Genomic DNA, 27,741 nt, shown 5'->3' on the forward strand with positions numbered 1-27,741 from the left:
ATACACTTACAATATTTATACCATAATTTTTAAATATTTATACAATAATTCAATAAAATATATTTTAATATATACACATACTTATCCATCTATATATTCCACCTTAAAACACATACACTACTTACCAACTGCTCATCTACCACTGCATTAAAAGCCAACCAAACCATCCCTACGTTAATTGCATACAGGTTAACCCGAAGGTGCCTGGAATCATACAGGTCTGACTTCTATCCTGACTGTAAGATTCCAAAATCTGTTCAGCAGCAGTAGGAAAAATAAATAAAAGTTCAACAGCACGAGAAAGTTGAATTTGATGTCCATCGCCTTGCTGGAAAATATTGTTTAATGAAGTTGTTGGTTTCATTTGCTATTTAAAGGAGTATTTTGTTGGTTTGCCTTGTGATTGCAAGGAGATGGAGAGAGTGCTTCATATGAACGCTGGCCTCGGAGATTGCAGCTATGCTCAAAATTCTTTCTTCCAGGTTTTGAATTTCAATCCATCATTTTTTTTTACAGTACTGATAACCATATATTCGATTGGAATAATTTTGTGTTTTCTAACTATTGATGGCAATGCCATATTGCAGAGGAGAGGATCAGACATTGTAAAGCCTATTTTGGAGGAAACACTTTTATCTATGAAGATGATGATGGAATGCTGCAACACGTTCCGCATTGCAGACCTCGGTTGTTCGTCCAGCCCCAATGCTCTCTTCACCGCCCAAAATATAACAAACACCCTCAAAGCCAAATATACGGCTGCGGGAATTTCTCTTCCGCAGTTTCAAGTGTTCTTTAACGATCTTCCGGCTTCTGATTTTAACTCGCTCTTTGGAATTTTGCCTTCTTTTTCACTAAATACTGATAATCACAATGAAGAGGAAGCCGTAGATAGATCGTATTTCGCAGCAGGTGTACCGGGTTCGTTCTACGGAAGGCTATTTCCAGACAAGGCTCTCCATTTCGTTCATTCTTCGTTTGGTCTTCACTGGTTTTCCCAGGTATGTTTTCACAAACACATATATAACTTACTAGAATAAGTATAGCTTACTCTGGATTCTTAGGTTAGTTTTCGTGTGAGGATGATCAGGTTCCAGCTGAGATTTTAGAGAAAAATTCAGCAACATGGAACAAGGGAAATATCTTTTGCCAAGGCGGATGTCGGGCAGTCGGCGAAGCGTATTTTCTTCAATTTCAGAGGGATTTCAACACGTTTCTGAGATCCCGTGCAGAGGAGATGGTTGGCGGGGGCCGCATGTTTTTGCTGTTACTGGGTCGAACACCTCACGATCCAACCGATCAGGGTCCTTTCGGCCTCGCCTTCAAATTATTAGGAACCATTTTGAATGAATTGGTAAATCAGGTAACTTATAGCTTTTACCTTCATTTTGAATGGGAAATGGGTTTGTAGTGGATTGAAATAGTTATAACTATAAGTCGAGACGTTTTATTGATGCAGGGTTTTATCGAGGAGGAGAAGGTGGACTCGTTCAACATCCCCATATATTGTCCATGTCCAGAGGAAGTAAGCAATGAAATAGCGAAAGAGGGTTCATTCGAAGTACAACGACTGGAGCTTCTGAGACGATCAGAAAATGTTCCGAAAGAGGAATTGGAAGCCATAACAGGCTCAGCCTCTGCAAAGGAATCATATGGTAAAACCCTGTCAAAGCAATTCAGAGCAGTGTTGGAAAGTCTAATGAAACACCATTTTGGAGAAGAAATAATGGATGCGTTGTTCGAGAAATATGGAGAAATAATGGCGAGGAGATTGAGTGATTTCATCGAATATGCAGAGAAGGGAGGAGATCTGGTTATCGTCCTCCAGCGTAAATGAAAGCTTTAGTAATGTTGAAAAATAAAGGACGGCTCATGCATTTGTCCCTATTTTTGGGGCAATTTGTCAGTGTCGAAGTTTCAATGCTACACTTTTCAAAGAAAGAGTTAATTACGAGGAGTTGTCTGTTTAGTTGTAATAATTATTTATGGGAAGTTTGGTAGCATTCATAGGAAAGAGCTAACTAGTCATATCTTGGGTATTTAATGCCCAAATATATGCACGCAAGTTAAATAATATTTGGGCGCCCCTGTGTTATCGGGCTAACTTGGGTGCATATATTTGGGCATTAAATACCCAATATATGGCTGGTTAGCTCTTTCCTCATTCATATATATAATATATATTACTAGCATTTGTAACACATGTTGCAAAGGAAACACCATAAGGCAATGGCATAAGAAATAATAGTATAGAAAAAGAAGTTGAAATTTTATACAATGCATAAGAAATAATAGCATAGAAGAGAAGTTGTGTGATTTCAAAATGGGTTTCTCTCCATCATAAAAAGAACTAAACACATGCAAGACTACTCTAGTGGACCTTAAGTGGCAGAGGACAACCTTGAGAAACAACACTATAGAGTCAGTAATGAGGCCTAGATTCTAGCACCAACATTTTGATCCCGCTTTGTGCAACCACAAACAGATGTTTCATGTTGGCCCAACTAAACAAATGAAAATATTTCATGTCTTCTTTTGAGTTCTTAAGTAAAAACTATTTAAAATTGAACTCAAAATTTTACTCTCCACTCCTAAAGAGCATCTGACAGTTCAGCTGGAAGCTGAAATCTTAATCTCTGCAGCTAAGTTGAACTTCTGTTCAAACATACAGAAGAATGCCCATGAAATGCTGGTCACTGTAGCTCAAACCATTCACAACAGAGTTTTCAACCTTCAGCCACTAGTAGTGACACGATAGAACTCTGAAACATAGCATTGATAAAAGGGTTTTTGGGACTTTCCATAAGAACAAGAAGAAATCTCTCCACTCTTGGTAGATGATTTGTCAGATCTCAACATAGGTGGAATCAATTTGCAAGCATGCAGAGAAGAATCTGAACCGGCTGTGCTCTTCACTTCAACATTATATGAAGAAACTTTCTTCTGCAATTGAAGATCATCATATGAGGGTCTTATCTTTGGAGCACTGGACGAGCGTATTTTAGCCTTGGCAGACTCTGTAGAGTTCATGTAATTAGGCCTTCCCACACTCTCATCTGATGTCTGCAGAGTATTTCCAGATTTTGGAGTACATGATCCCCTTGAGATTGTTGAGCTCTCATCAGATTGGATATCAGAGCTAGGCTTTGAAGATGATCTACCAGTAGGATGACTGGAAACCGCTGAAGGTGGTTTTGCAGCAACACGAACACTAATATTGTTTCTGCGAACTTTAACTTTGCCTGGTTCATGAGATTTCCTCATATTCTCTCCAGCATCATCATAGCTTTTGAGAGACTGAATTTCACAAGCATCCATTTGGTCTTGTTCCATGAGTCTATTCTCCCAAGGCTTTGCAGCCATCCAGTGTTCTAACCAGCTCCAACCCCGGCTATTTTTGTCTGGCTCAATTCTAACATAATTCATGTTTGCTTTCGAATTGCTTCTCCATTGCTGAAAACAATTCAACACCCATAAAAGTTACTAGTATATAAATTTCAAAATGTCAACCTGGCATCTACATCTAAGGTCTTGTGCAGAGGATTCTACCACAGCATTTAAAATCTGCCAGAAATAGAGTGTTCAATCAAGGACTTATACAAATGAATTTTCAAGTGACTTTTCTGCATTGAACATAGTTATGTACCTGATGGGAGAGAGCATAAGCAATTGCTCTCTCACGTTTGATTGCACCCTCTTGTCTCATTTGCAGTTTTGCACGAACTTCTTCAAGGGTTCCTTGACTATCACACCACCCCTCCTGAAACATGAGCATACAACTTATTGCCCAAAAAGATAAGTGGGGCATTGAGCATACAACATGTTCAACAAACCATGTACTTCAAATGTGCCCAGAAAACGCAGAAATAAGGTATCTTCTGGCAATGCTCGGATTCTTAAATATTGAGATTTTTAAGTTTCTGTTTGGCAGGAAGGAGGCATATTCTGATGAGAATAGATTTGCTGATTCTGAATAAATACGATGGCAGTTCTACACTTTACAACAATATTTCTCCTTAAATATTACATCTGTTTACAAAGTTGTGGCCATAAATTTGTTTTTAACGAAGAAAGACCACTGCAGTAATATTTACAAATCAGCCACTGAATTCTATACAAAAAGGGAACTGTACAGTGTTTCTTTTCTCTGCCATTTTTAGTTGCAGAAGCTCATGGACCAAATTTAGTATCCACAGGTTTTTGGTCCATAATGTCATGCTTACATATGGGGCACAACTTAGAGTGATTTAGCAACCACTCTGCCCCACAGTGGTTATGGAAACTGTGGGTGCATGTTAAGGAGATGATCTGGTCACCAAATTCATATTCAAACTGGCATATTGCACATTTCCTACACAACGTCCCAAAACATAGATTATCAAAATCACAGAAAATAAATCATCTCCTTAGGTTGTGTTAACACCCAGGTTGTTCCCTTTGACTCTTGAGGGAATACGGCCGGGGTAACCACTAACCAAGCTTTGGATTACAGGTTCTAGCCAACCTGTAATCAGAGAGGGCTCTCTCTTTAAATTTTTAACTTTGTTCTTGAGGATCTTAGGCTAGTTATGTGATGAGGGTTTGGTTTAAAATTTTGGTTGAGTGATGTCTTTCAATACCTGAGATGAGATCTTCAGTCAGTCTTAGTCCATTGGGCAATGGAGTCTGTGGCTGTAGGTTGTTTGAAATGTTGAGTGGGATTGTTTAAACTGCAGGGCCATTTAAATATTCCATGAAACAAACTTGAAGTTGTGATGATGAACTATGATTAGCCAGTGGAAGGCAATCAAGAGTTTTCCACTAAAATGGTGGTGTGAGAATGAGATATATTGCGCAGGAGCAGGCTTGAATTCCTGAACAATGATCACTGTGAAAATTATAGTCTGAAGGTGCAGCAATTAAGAATTACACTATCATAACTATAACTGAGGAAAACATTCATAACAGCATAGATTGAGTTCAGGGTATTCCATGAATAAATCCTGAAGCTATTCTTTTTCTTTGCTATCAAACTGTGAAACATAGAACATGAATGGATGATGAAAGAATGAAATACATAACGAAGAGGTTAAAGAAAACTTATTGTGTCATTAAATATACAAGAATCCTGTAGCATTCTGCAAACACACCACAACGCTTCAAACTACCCAGAACTTTGGAAATTCCATCAGCTCTTTGTATTAAAACTCCGAATAACTACAGCATAAGATCTCTTGAAAAGAAAATCAACAACCTCTGCAAGCTTATGCGAGGGGGAATATATATAATCGGTTCTACAAAAATATCTGAACCGCTGAGTCATTTGATTAATAAATACGCCTGCCAACTTTCAGAAAACAGATAAGGAAGTTATTGCTGCTCTAAATACAAAAATGAATACTCTTTAATTCTGTCAGAAGTCTTTTTGACCTTTGGAGGCCACTGAGTCGGTTGAGCGTTCTGCATTTAACTCTAAATGAAGTGCTTTTATGGCTCTGTCGTGCTGTAGCGTTCTTGGCCCTGTCACCTGTAGCTGTCAGTGTTGCTTTGGTGGCCGAATCTGCTTTGCTGAGTTGGCTCAGCCCAGTCTTTTCCAGTCATACTGAATGCATCAAATTTTTTGAACATGATGACTTATATTTTGATGAAAAAATTTGATGAAAGCCTGTTGTTTACAGTAATAACTGTATCATGCTGGTCCACCACTCCTGTGTAGGCAATTGATGCCTCAAAATTGCGCCTAAGGTTTCATCTGCCTCTGTATATTTGTAGTAGTTTGGAGGCACTTCGAACAGATGTCCAATTTCATTCATAATAAAAAAAAAAATTTCTACTTTTTCATAAAGGCTCTGCCCAGATGCAGGCCCTGCTTCCTCTGGAGTGCTTGATCCTGCAGTGATCTGATTAGTGGCAAATGTGTTTACCCTTTTTGCATAGTTCTCATGTGATAGTAGCCTTCCTGCGCTGTTCAGTAAGCTGGGAAGGCCTCTGTCATGCAATACTGTGAATTTTTCCACAAACTTATTCACTTCTGTTTGCATGTCTTGACATCTTCTATCCAAGGTCTGCACCAAATTTCTCAATGTGAGGACCCTCTTTATCAGCAGGATGGTTTTAGTTCTATTGGGGATTCCTATTGCTGCTAGTTGAGGACTTGTGCGGTTATTGAGAACATTGATCATTCTGTTGGTTATCTCATGCATATTGCCTAGAGATGCCCTTGCTCTTTGGACTTCCTTGTGTGCTCTGCTTATGAGCTCCATGTGCTCATGAATAGTCTCTATATACTGCCATTGGTCTGTTATTGATTGGCCAATGTTGGCCCATAAAACTTTCTTGACCTCAGCCATCACCTTGTCAAGGGTGAGCTCTTTCTCCAACTCCTTTATCTTCTCCTTAAGGGCCTTCACTTCTCTCCCCTTTTCAGCTACACTTTGCTTAGACTTGTCATATTTTTCATTCAGAGTAGCTAATTTCTCTTTGGCTTCATTCAGCTCTGCCATCTGGGCTTCTAGGACTTGAATTTCATTCATCAACTTCTGCATGTCAAGGCTTGGAGCCTGCTCTGATGTTGGTGCTGGTGCCGATGTTGATGGAGCTGTCTCCACTGTCTGCCCTGTGGGAGGAGTGACAATTTGAGGGGGATCCTCAAGGTTGATTACTTGCTGAGGGGGCTGAGATGTTTGGCCTCCTTCTTTCTGCTGTAGGGCTGCCTGTAATGCAGCCTCTGTCTCTACCAATTTTCCCTCTGTCTGTACCAGTTTTCCCTCTGTCTGTACCAATTGCTTGTGGAGTGTTACCAGCATGGCTGCTACATCCTGGTCCTTTCTTTGCTGGGCAACCTCTTCTGTTTGAGGGTGAAGGGTTGCTGGGAGCTTCACCATCTTTTTTAAAGCTGCAATATCTGCATCCCTTTGCTTTAACAGCGCTTGTATAGCTTTGGGATCCTTGGGGTCATGCCCAAGCTCTATGATTATATCCTCCAAAGACCTGATCCTGTTGTCTTTGGCCTGAGAGGATGCCTTCTCCAACTCAAGTTGGGCAGTTGTATTGTTCAGGCTATTTTCCAACTTATGTGCCAAGAAGGTCTTGTCTGCAAGTGTTGAATATACCATCTCACCCGTTTGCTTGTGAAGTTCTATCTGGTCCATAGGGTGGATGTCTTTTGCAAGAACCTCAAGGTTGGTTCTTATATAGTCTGCAGCTGATTGTGGCTGCAGCATGGTGGGCATGAAATGACTCATGGTCATCTTCCCCTCTGTTATGTCATAAGCTGACATAAGCCTCTGCTGGTTGGTAGGGGCCATCTTAAGCAAGTGATTGTAGAGCTGGAGCCTGACTGGCTCATTTCTCTTCTTGATGTCAATGAATTGTTGCTTGATGCCTGTTTCAGCTCTCCTTTGCTGACTTGAGGAGCTGACCTCTCCTCCAAGGGTTCTTTCTTGTTCCTGCTGAAAGGAACTGGCAGATGCCTCCATGCTTGGTGGGCCCATACCCAAGGATTGCCCAATAGGCATCTCTTCTTCTGAAAGGGGATTTATTCTCTGTCTTTTCTCCCCTTGATTTGTGGATGTGGTGAGGGGAGTCTCCTGCTCTCTATCCCTCTTCCTGCTTTTTTCCTCATTTTGTGGAGTTTGGAGCACCGAGGCCTCCACTGTCGTTTCTTGCCTAGGAGGCACAGTTTCTTGAGCCTGCTGCTCTTTGGATTTTGGGGCCTCAGCTGTTTGTTCTTGCTTCTCTTTTTGTTGTTCTATTGTAGGAGGTGGTTGTTCCTGCTCCATCTCCTTTTCTTTACCCTTGCTGGAAGCCTGATGAGTAGTTTTGGCTGCTTGCTGGTGGGCTGTAGAGGATGAGGCAGCTGCTCCAAGTTGCCTTTGATGAGAAGAGGAAACCTGTCCACAAGTTTCCAAGTCAGCTTCTTTCTCAAGATTCTTTGCTTGTCTTTGTAGTATTTCCTCTCTAGTATTAGCCTCTTCTAGAGTGCCCTCTTTCCAACTTAACATATTGGCATATTGCTCAATATGAGCAATCTGATGTGATCATAGGTGGCCATTTTATATTTAACCCTTCTGAGGCTAATGAAATGATTAGGGTCATAGGGTGACCATAGGAAACTGGTTTGCAATCGGAGGGCCTCTAGGATCCTATCTGCTTCCTTCCATCCCTCCTCCCTTTTGTTGTAAAGAAATGGGCCTAGCTGGTTTCTGATTTTGAGCTATACCTTCTTGTTTTTGCTGTGGAAATGGACTTGGTCTGCATTTCCAAACTGCCTGAAATACTCTAAGGCAAAGAGTCTCATAGGGACATATCTTGGCAGCCTATAAGGGTTCAACTCACAACCATATATTCTGATTACTGTGTGGTGTTGGTAAAAGTACCAATCACCAATGCTGTAGGCCTTTGAGAGCTGGAGTATCCTTTGCATCTCATCTGTCAATCTTGGAGGAGGAACACCCAATAACAAGGTCATAGCTGGATGGATAAATAGGTCTATGAATTCACAGTAGCTGTATGGTGAAAAGGAGATGTGATGAAAGACTGAAGTCCAAAATACCACAGACCTTGGGTTTCCCTGAGCATCAAACTTCTTGAGAGGAATAGGGAAAGCATCAGGTTGATAGAATAAGAATAAGTGATAGATGTATGAAGTGTATCTAAACACCTTTTCCCTTTCTAGATTCATCAATTGTTCATGAATCTTGTTGGCAATGTATGCAGCATAATCATAGTGCGCAGCAGGAGGCATCCCAGGGGAAAATATGGACAGCATAGCCATAATGGTATCATCAACATCCTCACATGACCTGTACCCCAGGACATAACTGATCAAATCCACCAGCATTTTGCCCAAGTCATTGAGATATTGATTCCCTATAGGAGGGGTTTTGACAACTTCAGAGCTTGGTTGAACGAACAACTGATTAATCTTGATGATCTGGGCACTGGACAGCTTGTCCCCTTTCTTTAGCAAGTCCATCATAGAGAGAGGAGTTAGAGGCTTTGCAGTGTGAAAGTACAACATCTCATTTATGGCCTCAGGGGTGATATGGAACAGAACTGATCCTGAGGGGCTGAGAACAGCTCTTTGACATGGGTCATAGTTGAAACAGCATCGATGGATCAAGTCTGGAAGGACATTGACTTGAGGAAGGTTAAAAATGGGTAAATTGGAATCCCAAATTCCTAGGATATCAGCTCCACTGAGGTGTTGGGCCTTCAACTCATTTAGCATATGAATGTTAAACTTGGAATTCATTGAGACTGACTCAGTCATCTGGTAATCTTTATCACCCAAGGCTTTCCATTCTAATTCTCTGTGAGGGGCATTCAAAGGTGGAATGTTCAGTGCCACTGGTGTTTCCATGGTTAAATAGTACTCTGAATTGTACTAAGACTTGTTTTACTGGACAGAGCAACTCAGAGGGGTACTTTTGCAAAAGTAAGGCAAATTGCAGGGAAAAACAGGGTAAATTGCGGTGAGAACAATTGAAATGCTCCCCAAGGGAGTTGAAAGAGTAAATGCCGGGCCTAGTAAGACTGTTTTCACGGTGAATTAGTGCAGCAAGGTTTAAGTCCACGAATGCGCGAACTAACTGTTAATTGGTGGAAACTTGGCTAAATGTGGGCTCTGCAGGTGAATTTCGACCCAACAATTGAAATTAAACGCTGGTCACCAGGGATTTGCCGGTAATTACACTGTTTGTTACTCTTTTTACGCTAGCTTTGGAGAATTATGCACAAACCAGGCGCGGAGGGGAAACTCGGATAAATACCTGGTAAAACTTTGGCAACGGTGACCAATGCATGCGAATTTGTAGGCGCCCACGGTCTTTAAGTCGAATTTTGCAGGTTGGCGGCGAAATGGTCGTAATATGCATGTAGGAGAGCAAAACAGTTCTTATGGTAAAAGTGACAAAAACCGTGAATTTTGGCGAAAATATGGACTTTTTGGGTTATTGGCGCTTTTTTTGGATGACGTCATCAGGTGGGGTCGGGTACGGAAGGGTGACGTGGCGGCCTGTGAGTGGTCCACGGGGACTGGTGAGGTGGCGGACAGGTCGGAGCAGTGGCGGGCCGGGCGCTGACGCGGCGCTGAGTGGCATGACGTGGGCGTGACGTAGCGGCGACATGGGCAGGCGATATATGAAGGGTGGTAAGCGGTTCCATCGGACCGCTTATGGTACGGTGGTGGTATTGGCAGGTGGCCTCCCGATAAGATTTGGGAGCGACGCGTGGCAGAGGCCTGACGTCACCCTCTGACACTTTTCAGGAGGTAACGTCCGGTCATCGGGGGCCGCCCGATATGGATATGGGCCGTCGGATGGGAAAGCCCAGATCCGACGGTCGACGGGTCGATAAAACGAAAGGACAATACGGCAGCGGGGCGGGGAATATTTTATTGTATTCCTTGAAATGCGTGCCCAGGCAGAATTTTAAACATTGGCGGAAAAATAGGTTTTTCAATGTATTTTTGTATCCAAATGCGCATTGCAAATAAACTTTGGATAAAGCGGGAAAAATTGGTTTTTAGTGTTAATTGCAAATAGCGCGGGTTAGGGGTAATAGTGGGTTTTTACAAGGCTTTTTTGTAAGCAAAGTGGGTAAATGATTTCAAAGGGTTGTAAAGGGAAAAAGGGGTAGAGCTTAGGTTATTAAACCAACGTGGGGTTAGTTTAATCCCTGATTTTGCACAAAGCATCTTGATCCAGACTTGAATTCTGCATGATTTTCCAATATTTGAGCATAGGGCTATAATGCCAAAGGGGAGGGAATATACATTTTTTGGGGTTTTATACACCATGGTGTTATAGTAATAGGGAAAGGGAAACATAGGGAATTAAGTGTAGATAGAGTTAGTAGTTAGTTTTGGAGGGGAATAGGAATGGGAAGTGATAGATACTAAGTTCTTAGGAAACAAACTTAGTTAGGAAGTAGATCAAAATGAAAAGAATTTTACACAAGAAATGTGGCTCTTAATGAAACAAGAATCAACAAAAGACTTTGACTTTCTTTCATGAACATAGGTGGTATTGGGATGTTAGCAAGGAATGTGATGGGGGATAATCAGGAAGTTAGACATGCTTCATTGTATTGCTGTAAAACTGCTGAATAAGAGATCTGCACTGGCACCATGTATTTCCTTTGCTTGGGCCAGGGATATGAAAGAAATCATGCTTCTGCAACCCCATCTACCTACTCACTCTATTGCCTAGCATTTTTTGTTACTCCAAGGAGGGTGCACTTAGACTTGCAAACCCTTATGTGCCTTTTCTTTTCCTTTGGCTTTTTCTTTTGATTTTCTATCTAAGGCTAACCTTATTGCTTCCAAGGCCCCAGATTAAATAGTTGGGAACCTTCATTCTCTACCTAACTACTTTATCTGCCAAGATTGAACTGTTTGGACAGATTTCTTTCTCTAATCTACAACACAAAATTGAAACATGGCATGACCCAGCTTAGACTGTTGGATCATCCATTCAGAAGTAGGACAACATCAACCAACTGTAAATATGTGTCTTCCACAAGAATATGAGATCTTTGCATCACCAAAGTAGATCATATTGGCACTTCCCCTGCCAATCATGAAAAATGAAACCTATTGGTATAGGTAGCTAACAGTGGCTCCACTTGGGGATGGTTTTTCTTCTTGAAAGACCAAGAATAGCAGGTCAGAATGCCTTGGCTTTTGACTTGTTCTCAAAACCTGAAACTTCCTCTTTGGACTTCAGAACTGGGATCTGCCATCATTGTGGAACTTGCTGAAATAAAGGCCTTTTTCTGCTTATATACAACACTTCTTAAACTGAGCTATTCACATGCTGAAAGAAAATAATATATACAACTGATTATGTACAGGGGAACAACCATGCTATATACATGGAAAGTAATCAAAGTAGTGCTTTAACATCCGGCCATTTACAGGGCCCTCTTCAGCCTCAGTGCCATCCAGATTTTCCAAGAAATAAGTGTTATTTCCTTGTACTGCTTGAATTACAAAGGGTCCTCTCCAAAGGGAGTCAAACTTGCCATGCTTACCCTTGTCTTCTCTTCTTGAATCCCATTTAAGCACTTTGTCACCAATAAAGAAATCTTCAGCCTTGGTTCTTCTATCAAAGGCTTTCTTCAGCTTCTCTTGTAGGACTTGAACTCTGTTAAACACTTGATCTCTGGTTTGCTGCAAGCATATAATTTGGTTTACTCTTCTTTGCATGTCATTTGGTTCAGCTTGGCTTTCTTGAAGTAGTTTCATGACAGGGATCCCTAGGGATGAAGGGAATTTGGCTTCCATTCCATAAACCAATTCATATGGGCTGACCCCAATGGATCTCTTGGTTGTTAGCCTATCTGCCCATAAAGCATTTACAAGCTTCTTATGCCAATTTTTCTTATTCTCTTCCAATACTTTCTTAATGATGTTGATGAGACTTTTGTTTGATGATTCAGCCAAACCATTGCCTTGAGGGTAGTATGTTGTGGAGTGACCCAAAGTGATATGGAATTTGTGGCAAAAGTTCACCATTTTCTTGGATCTAAAAGCAGCAGCATTATCTGTTATTATCTTGTCAGGACAACCAAATCTAGACAGAATGTTGTTCTCAAGGAACTGAATGATAGTTGAATCATTTGCTTGTCTACATGGAACAACCTCAATCCATTTAGTAAAGTAATCTGTGGTTGTTAGAATCCATCTATGTTGGCCTGAGCATGAAGGATGAATTTCCCCAATGAAGTCCAAGCCCCATTGCTGAAAGGGTCTTTCTGTTGCAACAGGCTTTAAGGGAAGTGGAAGTAACTTTCTTTTTCCCTCAAACACTTGACATTTATGACATGTAGTGGCAAATTTTTTAACATCAGAGAACAGAGTAGGCCAATATTAACCTACCCTTAATATCTTATCCACAGTGGACTTCCAGTACAAATGTCCACCACAATCACCTGCATGAAATTCTTTCATCACATTGTTAGTTTCATCCATATTCAGACAGTTCAACAGTATACCTTCATGATTTTTCCATAGTAAATTACCATCTATAACACAGAATTTTGAAGCTTTCATTTTTAGAAATCTAGATTTGGTTCTGGACAATCCTGGGGGAGCACACAGGTTTTGCAACACATAACAGATATCAGAATACCAAGGGGATTGTTCAAAGGCTACATTGATCTTTGGAGTCGCCAGCTCCGGTTCATTGTCCAGTTGGTTTATATCCAAGGCTTGGAAATTTGCTTCAGACATTAGTTTAGCCAAACCTTGCCCTTTTATCAGTTTTGTAGGTTTTATTTCAATGTCAAATTCTAAAATGTTGGCAATCCATTTTCCTCTCCTACCCTCTAAGTTTTCTTGAGTGAGTATATCTTTCACAATGGGACTTGGTACATAGGCTATAACATGGGAGTATAAGATGTAGATCATAAAGTTTTTGATGGCCTTGACCAAAGCATAAGCTTGCTTCTCCATGATCTGATATTTCAGAGGTGCATCTCTAAGGGTTCTACTAAAGAAAGCAATAGGTTTTTCATTTCCTTGGTCATATTTCTGCAGTAAAACAGCTGCAATGGTATGTTGGGAGGCAAAAGAGAAAATGATAAATTCTCTGTCAAATTGAGGATTTGTTAAGACTGGGGTTTGGGCAAGGGCCAATTTTATACCCTCAAAAGCTTGATTTGCTTCTACTGTCCATTTTACTTTTGAATCCTTCTTTAGCATGTTGTTTAGTAATCTGATCAATTCTGCTAAGTTTGGGATAAACCTCCTTAAAAAGTTGATCTTTCCCAAGAAGGCTTGTAATTCTTTGATGTTTCTTGGATGGGGCATCTGCAAGATGGCCTGTATTCTGTCTGGGTCAATTCTGATGCCATCCTTTGAAATGATATGACCTAACAGCTTACCTTCTTCCAAACCAAATAGAGACTTCTTAGGATTTAAGGAGATCCCATACTTCCTACATGTTATGAATATTTGTCTCAAGTGTTTCAGATGTTCTTGGTCAGATTTTGAGAAAGGTGTGAGGTCATCTAAGTAAATGACAAGAAAGTCATGAATCTCTTTAGCAAAAGCAATATCCATTGCTCTTTGAAATGTAGCTCCTGCATTTTTCAAGCCAAAAGGCATTTTGACATATTTGAAAGTTCCCCACGGGGTTGTGAATGCTGTTTTATCTTGATCATCAGGGTGGACTAGGATCTGATTAAAACCTGAGAACCCATCAAGTAATGAGATTCTTGAAGCCCCTACCACTCTTTGGAGAATATGATCCATTTTAGGTAAGGGATAATTGTCTTTAAGGGATACTTGATTCAAATTCCTTAGATCAACGCAAAGCCTAATCTCACCAGTTTTCTTTCTTGTGGGCACCAAATTTGAAATCCAGTCTGAAAACCTGATTGGTGCTATGATACCAGCTTTAAACATTTTTTGCACTTCTTTCTCAATTGAAGGAAGAAGCATAGGATTGATCCTTCTCAACTTCTGCTTGAATGGCTTTTGATTAGGCTTGAGAGGGATGGTGTGTTGAATAATCGAGGTGTCATAGGATTTTAAATCCTCATAACTCCATGCGAACACATCTTGGAACTCTTTAAAAAGGTCAATGTATTTAGGCTTTGGTCAGGAGGTAAAATGCAGACAATTTTATTATTTTGGGTTTTTCAGTAGTTCCAATGTTGCATTCTTCAATGGCAGCATTAAGAGGCTGGATTTTTGGTTTTCTAGGCACATCATTTGAGTCAAAAATTTCCTCCAATGGAGTTAGGCCTGTTGGTAGAAAGTTATCCTTTAGCTCTATAATTTCAGCCTCTGCACCAGCTACTTCATCAAACTGCAATTGTTCAAGTTCTTGTAATTTTTCCTTGTCAAAGTTTGTTGGACAAAGTATTTGATTTGCTGTTTTGGGTGATACTGCTGTTTGATCCTGTTCACTCAAAGGTTGTGTGTCTTTCACAGAATCAACATCAATGTTCAAACCTGAAAATTCATGCTGCAAGGTTAAGAAATTATTTATCTGTGTGTCATCCTCAAATACTTGCCAGTCTTTAACATTGTTTGGGACAGAAGGTCTGTGTTTTATCTCAGCTGTAAAACAATGGTTAGGCTCAAAAGGCAATTTGCATGTACTAGCAAATGTAGCTAGACTATGTGCATGAAGATTGTGGGTTCTGGGTATTTTGGTTATTTGAAATTCAGCAAAAGTTTTAAGTATTTCAATAGTAGCAGACCTGTATGACCTTAGTCTTTTGTCATTGGTTACAAAATTGCCTTTCACTTGTTGGATAATAAGGTCTGAATCTCCCATGATTGATATTTTTATGGCCTGCAATGATTTTACCAGTTTGAGGCCTAGTAGAAGGGCCTCATATTCTGCCATATTGTTAGTACACCTGAAATTAAGCCTAAAAGCCCAGCCTTGTGCATGATTTCTTTGTTTATTATGAATCCACACTCCAGCCCCTGCCCCTAATTTGTTGACTGAACCATCAAACTCAAGGAACCATAGGATCTCTTGATTTAGGGGATTTTCCCCATCTTGTTCATGACTTGGAATTATAAGTTGGAGTTCTTGTTTGTTATCTAGTTTGTCCTTTGGAATTGCCTCATCAATTGACTTCTCAATCTTGATTTCTTGGGAACTTGATTGCTTACTCGTGTGTAGATCTTGTTCAAGCATGATAGATTTGTTATCACCCATTTGACTTACATCATTATTGAACAAAATAAAAGAGTCCATATCTGAATGGACTGCATAAATAGGGAAATTTTGAGGCTTTTCTTCACTACTCACCATGTATTTCATGACTGACTCTCGGTATAACCTCTTGGGTTGCCCAAAGACAGAGATGGTGGCATATGACATGTCTAATTGCAGGGAACCTTGGAGTTTAGCCCCCCATGATCTCGATAACAACATTCCATACTTGGGTGGGATATTAGCAACCACAACATCCATTATAGTTGTTTTATTTGGGTATTGGACTAGGGACACACATAGATGTTTTATCAAGCCTAAACACTTAACTTGGCTGGAGTCAAATGAAAATAGGTCCTTATATGGTCTTGTAATATCTAGATTCAACCTCTTCATGACTGATTTAGGCATCAGGTTATGAGAGGCGCCTGAGTCAAACATTGCATTGTGTAATATCTTATCATGAACATGCAAGCTGACATAAAAAGGTAAGATCCCTGTAACTGCTGTCTTTCCATCAACCTCTGGACCAAAAAGCAGTTCTGGGGTATCATCCAACACATTGACATCATCTTTATTATGAGTAAGTTGAAGGGACTTCTTGATTTGTTGTTTGTAAATGTTATGCTTAGCTAGCTCTGAAAGAGGAATGGCTATTTTCAATTTTCCAATCTCAGCTTCTAAATCAAAAGGTCTTTCAGGTTGGGTCTTGGTGTCTTGCTTAACAACCTTTTCTTTGTTAGTTAAGTTTTCTTCTTGAGTCTCACTTTGATCTTGAGGCTTGTCCTTTTTACTCATCTTTTGAGAAGTATTGCTTGTATTAGGCTGCAAGGGTGATGTAGCCATTGGTTGTTGATTTGAGGGAGATGCTTCAGTTATTTCTTCAACTGTTACTTCATTTGTAATTGAATCAGTTTTGTCAATTGGCGTTGTGACAATGGCTTTCTTAGGCAGTGGAGTGTCCTTTGTTTTCTCAGGCTGTGTCACATTTATAGTTCTGCTCCTTAGCTTGTATTGCTTATGAACTTCATAAACAGCTGTGTCATAGCCTTGTTTAAAGTCAAATGACTCACCTGACTTGGTTTGGAACTACTTAATGTCATCATCCTTATGATCTTCTTGACTCAGAAAAACTTGTTGATCATCATTCAGGCCCATCAGGTTAATGTGGGTGTCATCTATCTGCTCATTTGAAGTGGATGCTTATGTATAATTTTCTTGGAACGGAGGTCTAATCTCTGGTTCAGAACTTGCTTTACCAACATTAGGATTTTGGTTTCTTCTGAAATTGGGATTCCTGATAGGATTATTCTGCGGTGCTTCCCATGATGACTTCCTCTCAACTGATTCTACTCTGTCCCCTAACCTATGCATGCCCGTGATTATTGCATCCAATTTCTGATCCAAGCCTGAGGGCTCTTCTTTGAAGGTAGTCTTTCTTTCAGTTCTGGTCCTATTTCTCCTAGCTATCAAGTTGGATTCTACACTTACTGCTATGTCTTGCATTTCAGCTAGAGTTCGAGGAGCTCTTTCTCTTAATTGGTATGCCATATCTGAATCAAACCCATCAGGAAAGGTGTATAAAGCTACGTCAGGTGGGGGTCTGAGATTTTGGGGAATGGCATTGTAAACATTGTTGAACCGAGCACAATAATCCAAGACAGTTTCTTGGGGACCTCTTTTGATGGTATTGTATTCAGATAAAATATGAAGTGGATCCTTTTTCTTCTCCCATCTGTTAATAAAGGTTTGATACAGGGCTTCAGGGTCACCTATGGAATTTACTGGGAGTCCTCTAAACCATGTTCTTACATCACCTGTCAGGCTCTGCACAAAAATTTTCATCCTAACCCCATCATCATCTATCTCATAATTTTCAAAGTAGTCCTGCATTTTCTTGGTATGTTGAAGGGCTGGATAAGAGCCAGTACCATCAAAATATGAAATCTTGCTTTGGTAGTCTTGGGGCATAAGACCTTGATTTGTAGGTAGCTGCAGTGGAGCATATCTATTAGCCATGTTTGGTGTAACAGCAAAACCGATAGGGACAACTGGGACAAATGGAGGGAAGGGGATAAGAGGGGTATGTGTAGTTAATGGAGGAGTGGAAAAAGCACCTTGTGAAGTGGATGAAGAACTAGTGGATTGGTGGCCAGTGGTATGAAGATGTAGAGAAGCCTTAACAGGGGTTGGAATGTTAGTTTGAAGACCTGCTTCAGAACTTGAATCTGAAAGAGTCCCTTCTGATTTGTGTCTCTTGAGGATTCTTGAAATCAAGTTTGGATTCTGAAATTTAGGTGATGGATCAGGGTCTGGGTTTGACCTAGTGTATCAGGTTTTCTTCTTAGGAGCCAGTTTCTGTGATTTTCTTTAGGAGAGTTTTCTCGGAGATAATGATATTTGACAAGGACTGATCAGGCATAGCACATCTGTATGGAACCTAAGACTGAATAAAGATTGATTGAGGCAGCTTCTATGTACTCCTACAAATGCAAAACAGAGGCAGTTTCTAAGGCTATCTGGCTGTCATTCAAGCTTTATGTACAATATTAAGGATCAGATAGAGGGTTATAAAGTTTATTCACTCCCTAGTGGAGTCACCATTTATGTTAACACCCAGGTTGTTCCCTTTGACTCCTGAGGGAATACGGCTGGGGTAACCACTAACCAAGCTTTGGATTACAGGTTCTAGCCAACCTGTAATCAGAGAGGGCTCTCTCTTTAAATTTTTAACTTTGTTCTTGAGGATCTTAGGCTAGTTATGTGATGAGGGTTTGGTTTAAAATTTTGGTTGAGTGATGTCTTTCAATACCTGAGATGAGAACTTCAGACAGTCTTAGTCCATTGGGAAATGGAGTCTGTGGCTGTAGGTTGTTTGAAATGTTGAGTGGGATTGTTTAAACTGCAGGGCCATTTAAATATTCCATGAAACAAACTTGAAATTGTGATGATGAACTATGATTAGCCAGTGGAAGGCAATCAAGAGTTTTCCACTAAACTGGTGGTGTGAGAATGAGATATATTGCACAGGAGCAGGCTTGAATTCCTGAACAATGATCACTGTGAAAATTATAGTCTGAAGGTGCAGCAATTAAGAATTACACTATCATAACTATAACTGAGGAAAACATTCATAACAGCATAGATTGAGTTCAGGGTATTCCATGAATAAATCCTGAAGCTATTCTTTTTCTTTGCTATCAAACTGTGAAACATAGAACATGAATGGATGATGAAAGAATGAAATACATAACGAAGAGGTTAAAGAAAACTTATTGTGTCATGAAATATACAGGAATCCTGTAGCATTCTGCAAACACACCACAACGCTTCAAACAACCCAGAACTTTGGAAATTCCATCAGCTCTTTGTATTAAAACTCTGAATAATTACAGCATAAGATCTCTTGAAAAGAAAATCAACAACCCCTGCAAGCTTATGCGAGGGGGAATATATATAATCGGTTCTACAAAAATATCTGAACCACTGAGTCATTTGATTAATAAATACGCCTGCCAACTTTCGGAAAGCAGATAAGGAAGTTATTGCTGCTCTAAATACAAAAACGAATACTCTTTAATTCTGTCAGAAGTCTTTTTGACCTTTGGAGGCCACTGAGTCGGTTGAGCATTCTGAATTTAACTCTAAATGAATTGCTTTTATGGCTCTGTCGTGCTGTAGCGTTCTCGGCCCTATCACCTGTAGCTGTCAGTGTTGCTTTGGTGGCCGAATCTGCTTTGCTGAGTTGGCTCAGCTCAGTATTTTCCAGTCATACTGAATGCATCAAATTTTTTGAACATGATGACTTATATTTTGATGAAAAAATTTGATGAAAGCCTGTTGTTTACAGTAATAACTGTATCATGCTGGTCCACCACTCCTGTGTAGGCAATTGATGCCTCAAAATTGCGCCTAAGGTTTCATCTGCCTCTGTATATTTGTAGTAGTTTGGAGGCACTTCGAACAGATGTCCAATTTCATTCATAATAAAAAACAAATTTTCTACTTTTTCATAAAGGCTCTGCCCAGATGCAGGCCCTGCTTCCTCTGGAGTGCTTGATCCTGCAGTGATCTGATTAGTGGCAAATGTGTTTACCCTTTTTGCATAGTTCTCATGTGATAGTAGCCTTCCTGCGCTGTTCAGTAAGCTGGGAAGGCCTCTGTCATGCAATACTGTGAATTTTTCCACAAACTTATTCACTTCTGTTTGCATGTCCTGACATCTTCTATCCAAGGTCTGCACCAGATTTCTCAATGTGAGGACCCTCTTTATCAGCAGGATGGTTTCAGTTCTATTGGGGATTCCTATTGCTGCTAGTTGAGGACCTGTGCGGTTATTGAGAACATTGATCATTCTGTTGGCTATCTCAGGCATATTGCCTAGAGATGCCCTTGCTCTTTGGACTTCCTTGTGTGCTCTGCTTATGAGCTCCATGTGCTCATGAATAGTCTCTATATACTGCCATTGGTCTGTTATTGATTGGCCAATGTTGGCCCATAAAACTTTCTTGACCTCAGCCACCACCTTGTCAAGGGTGAGCTCTTTCTCCAGCTCCTTTATCTTCTCCTTAAGGGCCTTCACTTCTCTCCCCTTTCAGCTACACTTTGCTTAGACTTGTCATATTTTTCATTCAGAGTAGCTAATTTCTCTTTGGCTTCATTCAGCTCTGCCATCTGGGCTTCTAAGACTTGAATTTCATTCATCAACTTCTGCATGTCAAGGCTTGGAGCCTGCTCTGATGTTGGTGCTGGTGCCGATGTTGATGGAGCTGTCTCCACTGTCTGCCCTGTGGGAGGAGTGACAATTTGAGGGGGATCCTCAAGGTTGATTACTTGCTAAGGGGGCTGAGATGTTTGGCCTCCTTCTTTCTGCTGTAGGGCTGCCTGTAATGCAGACTCTGTCTCTACCAGTTTTCCCTCTGTCTGTACCAATTTCTTGTGGAGTGTTACCAGCATGGCTGCTACATCCTGGTCCTTTCTTTGCTGGGCAACCTCTTCTGTTTGAGGGTGAAGGGTTGCTGGGAGCTTCACCATCTTTTTTAAAGCTGCAATATCTGCATCCCTTTGCTTTAGCAGTGCTTGTATAGCTTTGGGATCCTTGGGGTCATGCCCAAGCTCTATGATTATATCCTCCAAAGACCTGATCCTGTTGTCTTTGGCCTGAGAGGATGCCTTCTCCAACTCAAGTTGGGCAGTTGTATTGTTCAGGCTATTTTCCAACTTATGTGCCAAGAAGGTCTTGTCCGCAAGTGTTGAATTTACCATCTCACACGTTTGCTTGTGAAGTTCTATCTGGTCCATAGGGTGGATGTCTTTTGCAAGAACCTCAAGGTTGGTTCTTATATAGTCTGCAGGTGATTGTGGCTGCAGCATGGTGGGCATGAAATGACTCATGGTCATCTTCCCCTCTGTTATGTCATAAGCTGACATAAGCCTCTGCTGGTTGGTAGCGGCCATCTTAAGCAAGTGATTGTAGAGCTGGAGCCTGACTGGCTCATTTCTCTTCTTGATGTCAATGAATTGTTGCTTGATGCCTGTTTCAGCTCTCCTTTGCTGACTTGAGGAGCTGACCTCTTCTCCAAGGGTTCTTTCTTGTTCCTGCTGAAAGGAATTGGCAGATGCCTCCATGCTTGGTGGGCCCATACCCAAGGGTTGCCCAATAGGCATCTCTTCTTCTGAAAGGGAATTTATTCTCTGTCTTTTCTCCCCTTGATTTGTGGATGTGGTGAGGGGAGTCTCCTGCTCTCTATCCCTCTTCCTGCTTTTTTCCTCATTTTGTGGAGTTTGGAGCACCGAGGCCTCCACTGTCGTTTCTTGCCTAGGAGGCACAGTTTCTTGAGCCTGCTGCTCTTTGGATTTTGGGGCCTCAGCTATTTGTTCTTGCTTCTCTTTTTGCTGTTCTGCTGTAGGAGGTAGTTGTTCCTGCTCCATATCCTTTTCTTTACCCTTGCTGGAAGCCTGATGAGTAGTTTTGGCTGCTTGCTGGTGGGTTGTAGAGGATGAGGCAGCTGCTCCAAGTTGCCTTTGATGAGAAGAGCAAACCTGTCCACAAGTTTCCAAGTCAGCTTCTTTCTCAAGATTCTTTGCCTGTCTTTGTAGTATTTCCTCTCTAGTATTAGCCTCTTCTAGAGTGCCCTCTTTCCAACTTAACATATTGGCATATTGCTCAATATGAGGCAATCTGATGTGATCATAGGTGGCCATTTTATATTTAACCCTTCTGAGGCTAATGAAATGATTAGGGTCATAGGGTGACCATAGGAAACTGGTTTGCAATCGGAGGGCCTCTAGGATCCTATCTGCTTCCTTCCATCCCTCCTCCCTTTTGTTGTAAAGAAATGGGCCTAGCTGGTTTCTGATTTTGAGCTGTACCTTCTTGTTTTTGCTGTGGAAATGGACTTGGTCTGCATTTCCAAACTGCTTGAAATACTCTAAGGCAAAGAGTCTCATAGGGACATATCTTGGTAGCCTATAAGGGTTCAACTCATAGCCATATATTCTGATTACTGTGTGGTGTTGGTAAAAGTACCAATCACCAATGCTGTAGGCCTTTGAGAGTTGGAGTATCCTTTGCATCTCATCTGTCAATCTTGGAGGAGGAACACCCAATAACAAGGTCATAGCTGGATGGATAAATAGGTCTATGAATTCACAGTAGCTGTATGGTGAAAAGGAGATGTGATGAAAGACTGAAGTCCAAAATACCACAGACCTTGGGTTTCCCTGAGCATCAAACATCTTGAGAGGAATAGGGAAAGCATCAGGTTGATAGAATAAGAATAAGTGATAGATGTATGAAGTGTATCTAAACACCTTTTCCCTTTCTAGATTCATCAATTGTTCATGAATCTTGTTGGAAATGTATGCAACATAATCATAGTGCGCAGCAGGAGGCATCCCAGGGAAAATATGGACAGCATAGCCATAATGGTATCATCAACATCCTCACATGACGTGTACCCCAGGACATAACTGATCAAATCCACCAGCATTTTGCCCAAGTCATTGAGATATTGATTCCCTATAGGAGGGGTTCTGACAGCTTCAGAGCTTGGTTGAACGAACAGCTGATTAATCTTGATGATCTGGGCACTGGACAGCTTGCCCCCTTTCTTTAGCAAGTCCATCATAGAGAGAGGAGTTAGAGGCTTTGCAGTGTGAAAGTGCAGCATCTCATTTATGGCCTCAGGGGTGATATGGAACAGAACTGATCCTGAGGGGCTGAGAACAGCTCTTTGACATGGGTCATAGTTGGAACAACATCGATGGATCAAGTCTGGAAGGACATTGACTTGAGGAAGGTTAAAAATGGGTAAATTGGAATCCCAAATTCCTAGGATATCAGCTCCACTGAGGTGTTGGGCCTTCAACTCATTTAGCATATGAATGTTAAACTTGGAATTCATTGAGAGTGACTCAGTCATCTGGTAATCTTTATCACCCAAGTCTTTCCATTCTAATTCTCTGTGAGGGGAATTCAAAGGTGGAATGTTCAGTGCCACTGGTGTTTCCATGGTTAAATAGTACTATGAATTGTACTAAGACTAGTTTTACTGGACAGAGCAACTCAGAGGGGTACTTTTGCAAAAGTAAGGCAAATTGCGGGGAAAAGTAGAGTAAATTGCGGTGAGAAGAATTGCAATGCTCCCCAAGGGAGTTGAAAGAGTAAATGTCGGGCCTACTAAGACTGTTTTCACGGTGAATTAGTGCAGCAAGGTTTAAGTCCACGAATGCGCGAACTAACTGTTAATTGGTGGAAACTTGGCTAAATGTGGGCTCTGCAGGTGAATTTCGACCCAACAATTGAAAATAAACGCTGGTCACTAGGGATTTGCCGGTAGTTACACTGTTTGTTACTATTTTTACGCTAGCTTTGGAGAATTATGCACAAACCAGGTGTGGAGGGGAAACTCGGATAAATAACTGGTAAAACTTTGGCAACGGTGACCAATGTAGGCGAATTTGCAGACACCCACAGTCTTTAAGTCGAATTTTGCAGGTTGGCGGCGAAATGGTCATAATATGCATGCAGGAGAGCAAAACAGTTCTTATGGTAAAAGTGACAAAAACCGTGAATTTTGGTGAAAATATGGACTTTTTGGGTTATTGGCGCTTTTTTTGGATGACGTCAGCATGACGTCATCGGGTGGGGTTGGGTACGGAAGGGTGATGTGGCAGCTTGTGAGTGGTCCACGGGGACTGGTGAGGTGGCGGACAGGTCGGAGCAGTGGCGGGCTGGGCGCTGACGCGGCGCTGAGTGGCATGACGTGGGTGTGACGTAGCGGCGACATGGGCAGGCGGTATATGAAGGGTGGTAAGCGGTTCCATCGGACCGCTTATGGTATGGTGGTGGTATTGGCAGTCGGCCTCCTGATAAGATTTGGGAGCGACGCGTGGCAGAGGCCTGACGTCACCCTCTGACACTTTTTGAGAGGTAACGTCTGGTCATCGGGGGCTGCCCGATATGGATATGGGCCGTCGGATGGGAAAGCCCAGATCCGACGGTCGACGGGTCGATAAAACCAAAGGATGATACGGCAGCGGGGCGGGGAATATTTTATTGTATTCCTTGAAATGTGCGTCCAGGCGGAATTTTAAACATTGGCGGAAAAATAGTTTTTTCAATGTATTTTTGTATCCAAATGCGCATTGCAAATAAACTTTGGATAAAGCGGGAAAAATGGGTTTTTAGTGTTAATTGCAAATAGCGCGGGTTAGGGGTAATAGTGGGTTTTTACAAGGCTTTTTTGTAAGCAAAGTGGGTAAATGATTTCAAAGGGTTGTAAAGGGAAAAAGGGGTAGAGCTTAGGTTATTAAACCAACGTGGGGTTAGTTTAATCCCTGATTTTGCACAAAGCATCTTGATCTAGACTTGAATTCTGCATGATTTTCCAATATTTGAGCATAGGGCTATAATGCCAAAAGGGGAGGGAATATACAATTTTTGGGGTTTTATACACCATGGTGTTATAGTAATAGGGAAAGGGAAACATAGGGAATTAAGTGTAGATAGAGTTAGTAGTTAGTTTTGGAGGGGAATAGGAATGGGAAGTGATAGATACTAAGTTCTTAGGAAACAAACTTAGTTAGGAAGTAGATCGAAATGAAAAGAATTTTACACAAGAAATGTGGCTCTTAATGAAACAAGAATCAACAAAAGACTTTGACTTTCTTTCATGAACATAGGTGGTATTGGGATGTTAGCAAGGAATGTGATGGGGGATAATCAGGAAGTTAGACATGCTTCATTGTATTGCTGTAAAACTGCTGAATAAGAGATCTGCACTAGCACCATGTATTTCCTTTGCTTGGTCCAGGGATATGAAAGAAATCATGCTTCTGCAACCCCATCTACCTACTCACTCTATTGCCTAGCATTTTCTGTTACTCCAAGGAGGGTGCACTTAGACTTGCAAACCCTTATGTGCCTTTTCTTTTCCTTTGGCTTTTTCTTTTGATTTTCTATTTAAGGCTAACCTTATTGCTTCCAAGGCCCCAGATTAAACAGTTGGGAACCTTCATTCTCTACCTAACTACTTTATCTGCCAAGATTGAACTGTTTGGACAGATTTCTTTCTCTAATCTACAACACAAAATTGAAACATGGCATGACCCAGCTTAGACTGTTGGATTATCCATTCAGAAGTAGGACAACATCAACCAACTGTAAATATGTGTCTTCCACAAGAATATGAGATCTTTGCATCACCAAAGTAGATCATATTGGCACTTCCCCTGCCAATCATGAAAAATGAAACCTATTGGTATAGGTAGCTAACAGGTTGTTAAGAACAATGATATACATTGTATCCTAAATACAAGACATGAGAACCTGATAATAGATAAACCCTTACTCCATTTCATCTACCGATCCCTGTTCAGACTTATTTCCATCAAAAGTTAATATTGGCATAGAGTTCACTATTGTGGTAGGAGCCACACATTTTACATTTTCCAGCTGAACAAGAGATTGTAAAAATCCCAACAACAGACCCCAATATCAGTAAGATTAAAATTTAATCTCAAATTGGAAACAGAAATCCTGCTGAACTCTTTGAACCTTGCTACCACAAGTGTACACTCACTCCAACTAGTCTCTTAAAAATACACATTCCAATGAAAGCATAAATCATTTCATTATGTTGGTTCATCTGCTGATGGTGCCAATATTTAATGTATATCCTTCTGTATGCAGAAATATTATCGGTTTTGAACATATATCGCCCAGGTTTGATGGCCTGATTTATTTCCCTATTCAACAAATTTCCAAACTACGCAAACTAGCTATCAAACAGAATCAGATACACAAGTCTAATGGCAACTCTGGCATGTATGTAAAAGACCAAGGAACAGACCCTAATCATGTCTGTACAAGACTTCACTTATAGTAAAGGTTGGGCATAGAAAGAGGTGAACCTTGTATCTGCTCAAAATCCATGACATCTGGACAGAACACCTTATTAATATTAAAAGGATTATTTTGAAGTATTTCATATCAAATACAGAATATAAACTTATGTCCCTCAACAAGAATTACCTAATATGGATCACTGTGATTGAACCTGACATCAGACCTGACATCTTTTCAATTCAAGAATCAACGCTAAGGTTCTCAGAATTAAAAACCCAATGAAGCCAAATCCACTTAACGTTATAAAGTCATGCACGAATTTTTCTAACTTTGTGGCTATCCACTTAGGCATGTGGACTTCCTTTGTTATGTACTCGAATTGGAAAAAGAATTAAATACGCGTAATGCACACCAAGCCCTCATAACGAAGCCTTCCACTCTCGCATTCGAAAGATGTATGAAACGCATTGAAGTGAATAAGACACATGGATCTTCTATCCAACGGATACAGAATCAGCTAATAGAATATAGCACGCGCCTAACACAAAATGGACCTACCTATACCTCTGTCAGGAAACTCTTGAACATGACAAAGCTGACAGGAATGTTTGGACATCCCCTGTAGAAGCACTGATGCATCAAACCTTTTGTTAGTTCTTTAGAAAGAAGTTCGTTTGCTGCCCTTGCTCCCCTGAGGACTTAGGACACACACTACTAAGGAACAGAATTTGTTGCCATTTGAAAGAAATTTTGATTTTGATTTTGAGCTAGCAAAGCTCATGGCTCAAGCCTCATATGCAATTCCATGCTTATTAGGCAACCCATATTCTCACCGTACCTTAGGAGGTCCACACAAAGATATCTTCATGCTTATACTTGTTCCACAAGGGGGAAAGCTCTTCAATCCCCTAAGAGGGCGAGTGATTACTCCACTAATGCCATGAAAATTTATTTTCACCAATAATTATTAACAATAATATGCATAGTACAGCATAATACATTTTTCCTCCTGCAAAGTGCAGAGACTTGAATCTTAGAAATATGTAAATATTACCAAAACAAGAATAAGGGGAAGACAAATGATAACAAAATCTGAAGACTAATATATCTCCTTTCAGGCAAATATCTAGTTATTAGAGGCATACCTCATATGACATGTCAATAGTGCCTTGGTTACTATATTCAATGCCCCCCGAGTATGGAGGAGGATCTGCCAATGATAATGAAAGGGCTGAAACATGCAATGATTAAATTGGTCATAGTTCTACTTAATAAGTTGGTATTCAATAAAAGAAAACAAACTTTAAGAAATGTGTCAGTTAATGAATGCTAACTGGATGGAAAAGTTAAATCATGAGAATCCATTATTCTATGAAACTTGCTTGCAACAATTCAACCCCAGGGAAGCAACTTACATAATGCCATTTCAAGGTCAAAATCATCACAGTTTTCATTTCTCGGCTGATTTGAATGGAATCTTACCCAAGGCATTCACAAAAGTTGTTGCCAACCCACAACTGGTTGAAAATAATCTCCATCATCATATCAAACTTTATACCCATAATATGCACAAATGGTAACACATGATACATCTCCCAAACCAACGGAGTCCAACTAAAGTCTAATCCGAGATCCTCAATTCTCAACACTTCATACATAAAAAAACTTGTCTGTAATCAGCACCTAATTTGTTTTCAAATGCCATTTTTAATGCGATAATCTGTTTGT

General features: G+C 40.7%; 3 protein-coding genes across 3 annotated transcripts; 1 reads left to right on the forward strand and 2 right to left on the reverse strand.

The window, feature by feature from the left end:
• The first annotated feature begins 287 nt into the window (after positions 1 to 287).
• On the forward strand, positions 288 to 1,951 carry LOC149146407 (putative methyltransferase TCM_000336). Its single transcript, XM_089448700.1, has 4 exons — positions 288 to 482; positions 588 to 1,001; positions 1,091 to 1,363; positions 1,460 to 1,951. Exons 1-4 carry the CDS (start codon positions 414 to 416, stop codon positions 1,835 to 1,837), a joined length of 1,134 nt encoding a protein of 377 aa, XP_089304826.1. The 5' UTR covers positions 288 to 413; the 3' UTR covers positions 1,838 to 1,951.
• Positions 1,952 to 2,615: 664 nt separating this feature from the next.
• LOC149146408 (protein IQ-DOMAIN 6-like) lies at positions 2,616 to 3,426 on the reverse strand. Its single transcript, XM_089452750.1, has one exon. The coding sequence runs from the start codon at positions 3,424 to 3,426 to the stop codon at positions 2,734 to 2,736; it is 693 nt and encodes a 230-aa protein (XP_089308876.1). The 3' UTR covers positions 2,616 to 2,733.
• A 40-nt stretch (positions 3,427 to 3,466) lies between these two features.
• Positions 3,467 to 27,484, reverse strand: LOC149146409 (protein IQ-DOMAIN 6-like). The gene is made up of 4 exons (XM_089449723.1): positions 27,429 to 27,484; positions 27,159 to 27,244; positions 3,647 to 3,760; positions 3,467 to 3,564 (listed from the first exon to the last, which is right to left on the reverse strand). Exons 1-4 carry the CDS (start codon positions 27,436 to 27,438, stop codon positions 3,484 to 3,486), a joined length of 291 nt encoding a protein of 96 aa, XP_089305849.1. The 5' UTR covers positions 27,439 to 27,484; the 3' UTR covers positions 3,467 to 3,483.
• Between the last annotated feature and the right edge of the window lie 257 nt (positions 27,485 to 27,741).

This window comes from Pinus tabuliformis, chromosome X (assembly GCF_031772625.1).
Source record: "Pinus tabuliformis cultivar Carrire ecotype Pingquan chromosome X, CPIR1, whole genome shotgun sequence".
NCBI classification, from domain to species: domain Eukaryota; kingdom Viridiplantae; phylum Streptophyta; class Pinopsida; order Pinales; family Pinaceae; genus Pinus; species Pinus tabuliformis.

What these genes read in the sequence shown, in the direction of transcription:
- LOC149146407 (XM_089448700.1), top strand. Translation starts at nt 414, where the DNA reads ATGGAGAGAGTGCTTCATATGAACGCTGGCCTCGGAGATTGCAGCTAT. An exon ending in GTCTTCACTGGTTTTCCCAG is followed by an intron (nt 1,002 to 1,090) that starts GTATGTTTTCAC and finishes GAGGATGATCAG; the next exon opens with GTTCCAGCTGAGATTTTAGA. An exon ending in TGAATGAATTGGTAAATCAG is followed by an intron (nt 1,364 to 1,459) that starts GTAACTTATAGC and finishes TTATTGATGCAG; the next exon opens with GGTTTTATCGAGGAGGAGAA.
- LOC149146408 (XM_089452750.1), bottom strand. Translation starts at nt 3,426, where the DNA reads ATGAATTATGTTAGAATTGAGCCAGACAAAAATAGCCGGGGTTGGAGC.
- LOC149146409 (XM_089449723.1), bottom strand. An exon ending in CTATTGACATGTCATATGAG is followed by an intron (nt 3,761 to 27,158) that starts GTATGCCTCTAA and finishes CTCATGTTTCAG; the next exon opens with GAGGGGTGGTGTGATAGTCA. An exon ending in CTTATGCTCTCTCCCATCAG is followed by an intron (nt 3,565 to 3,646) that starts GTACATAACTAT and finishes TATTTCTGGCAG; the next exon opens with ATTTTAAATGCTGTGGTAGA.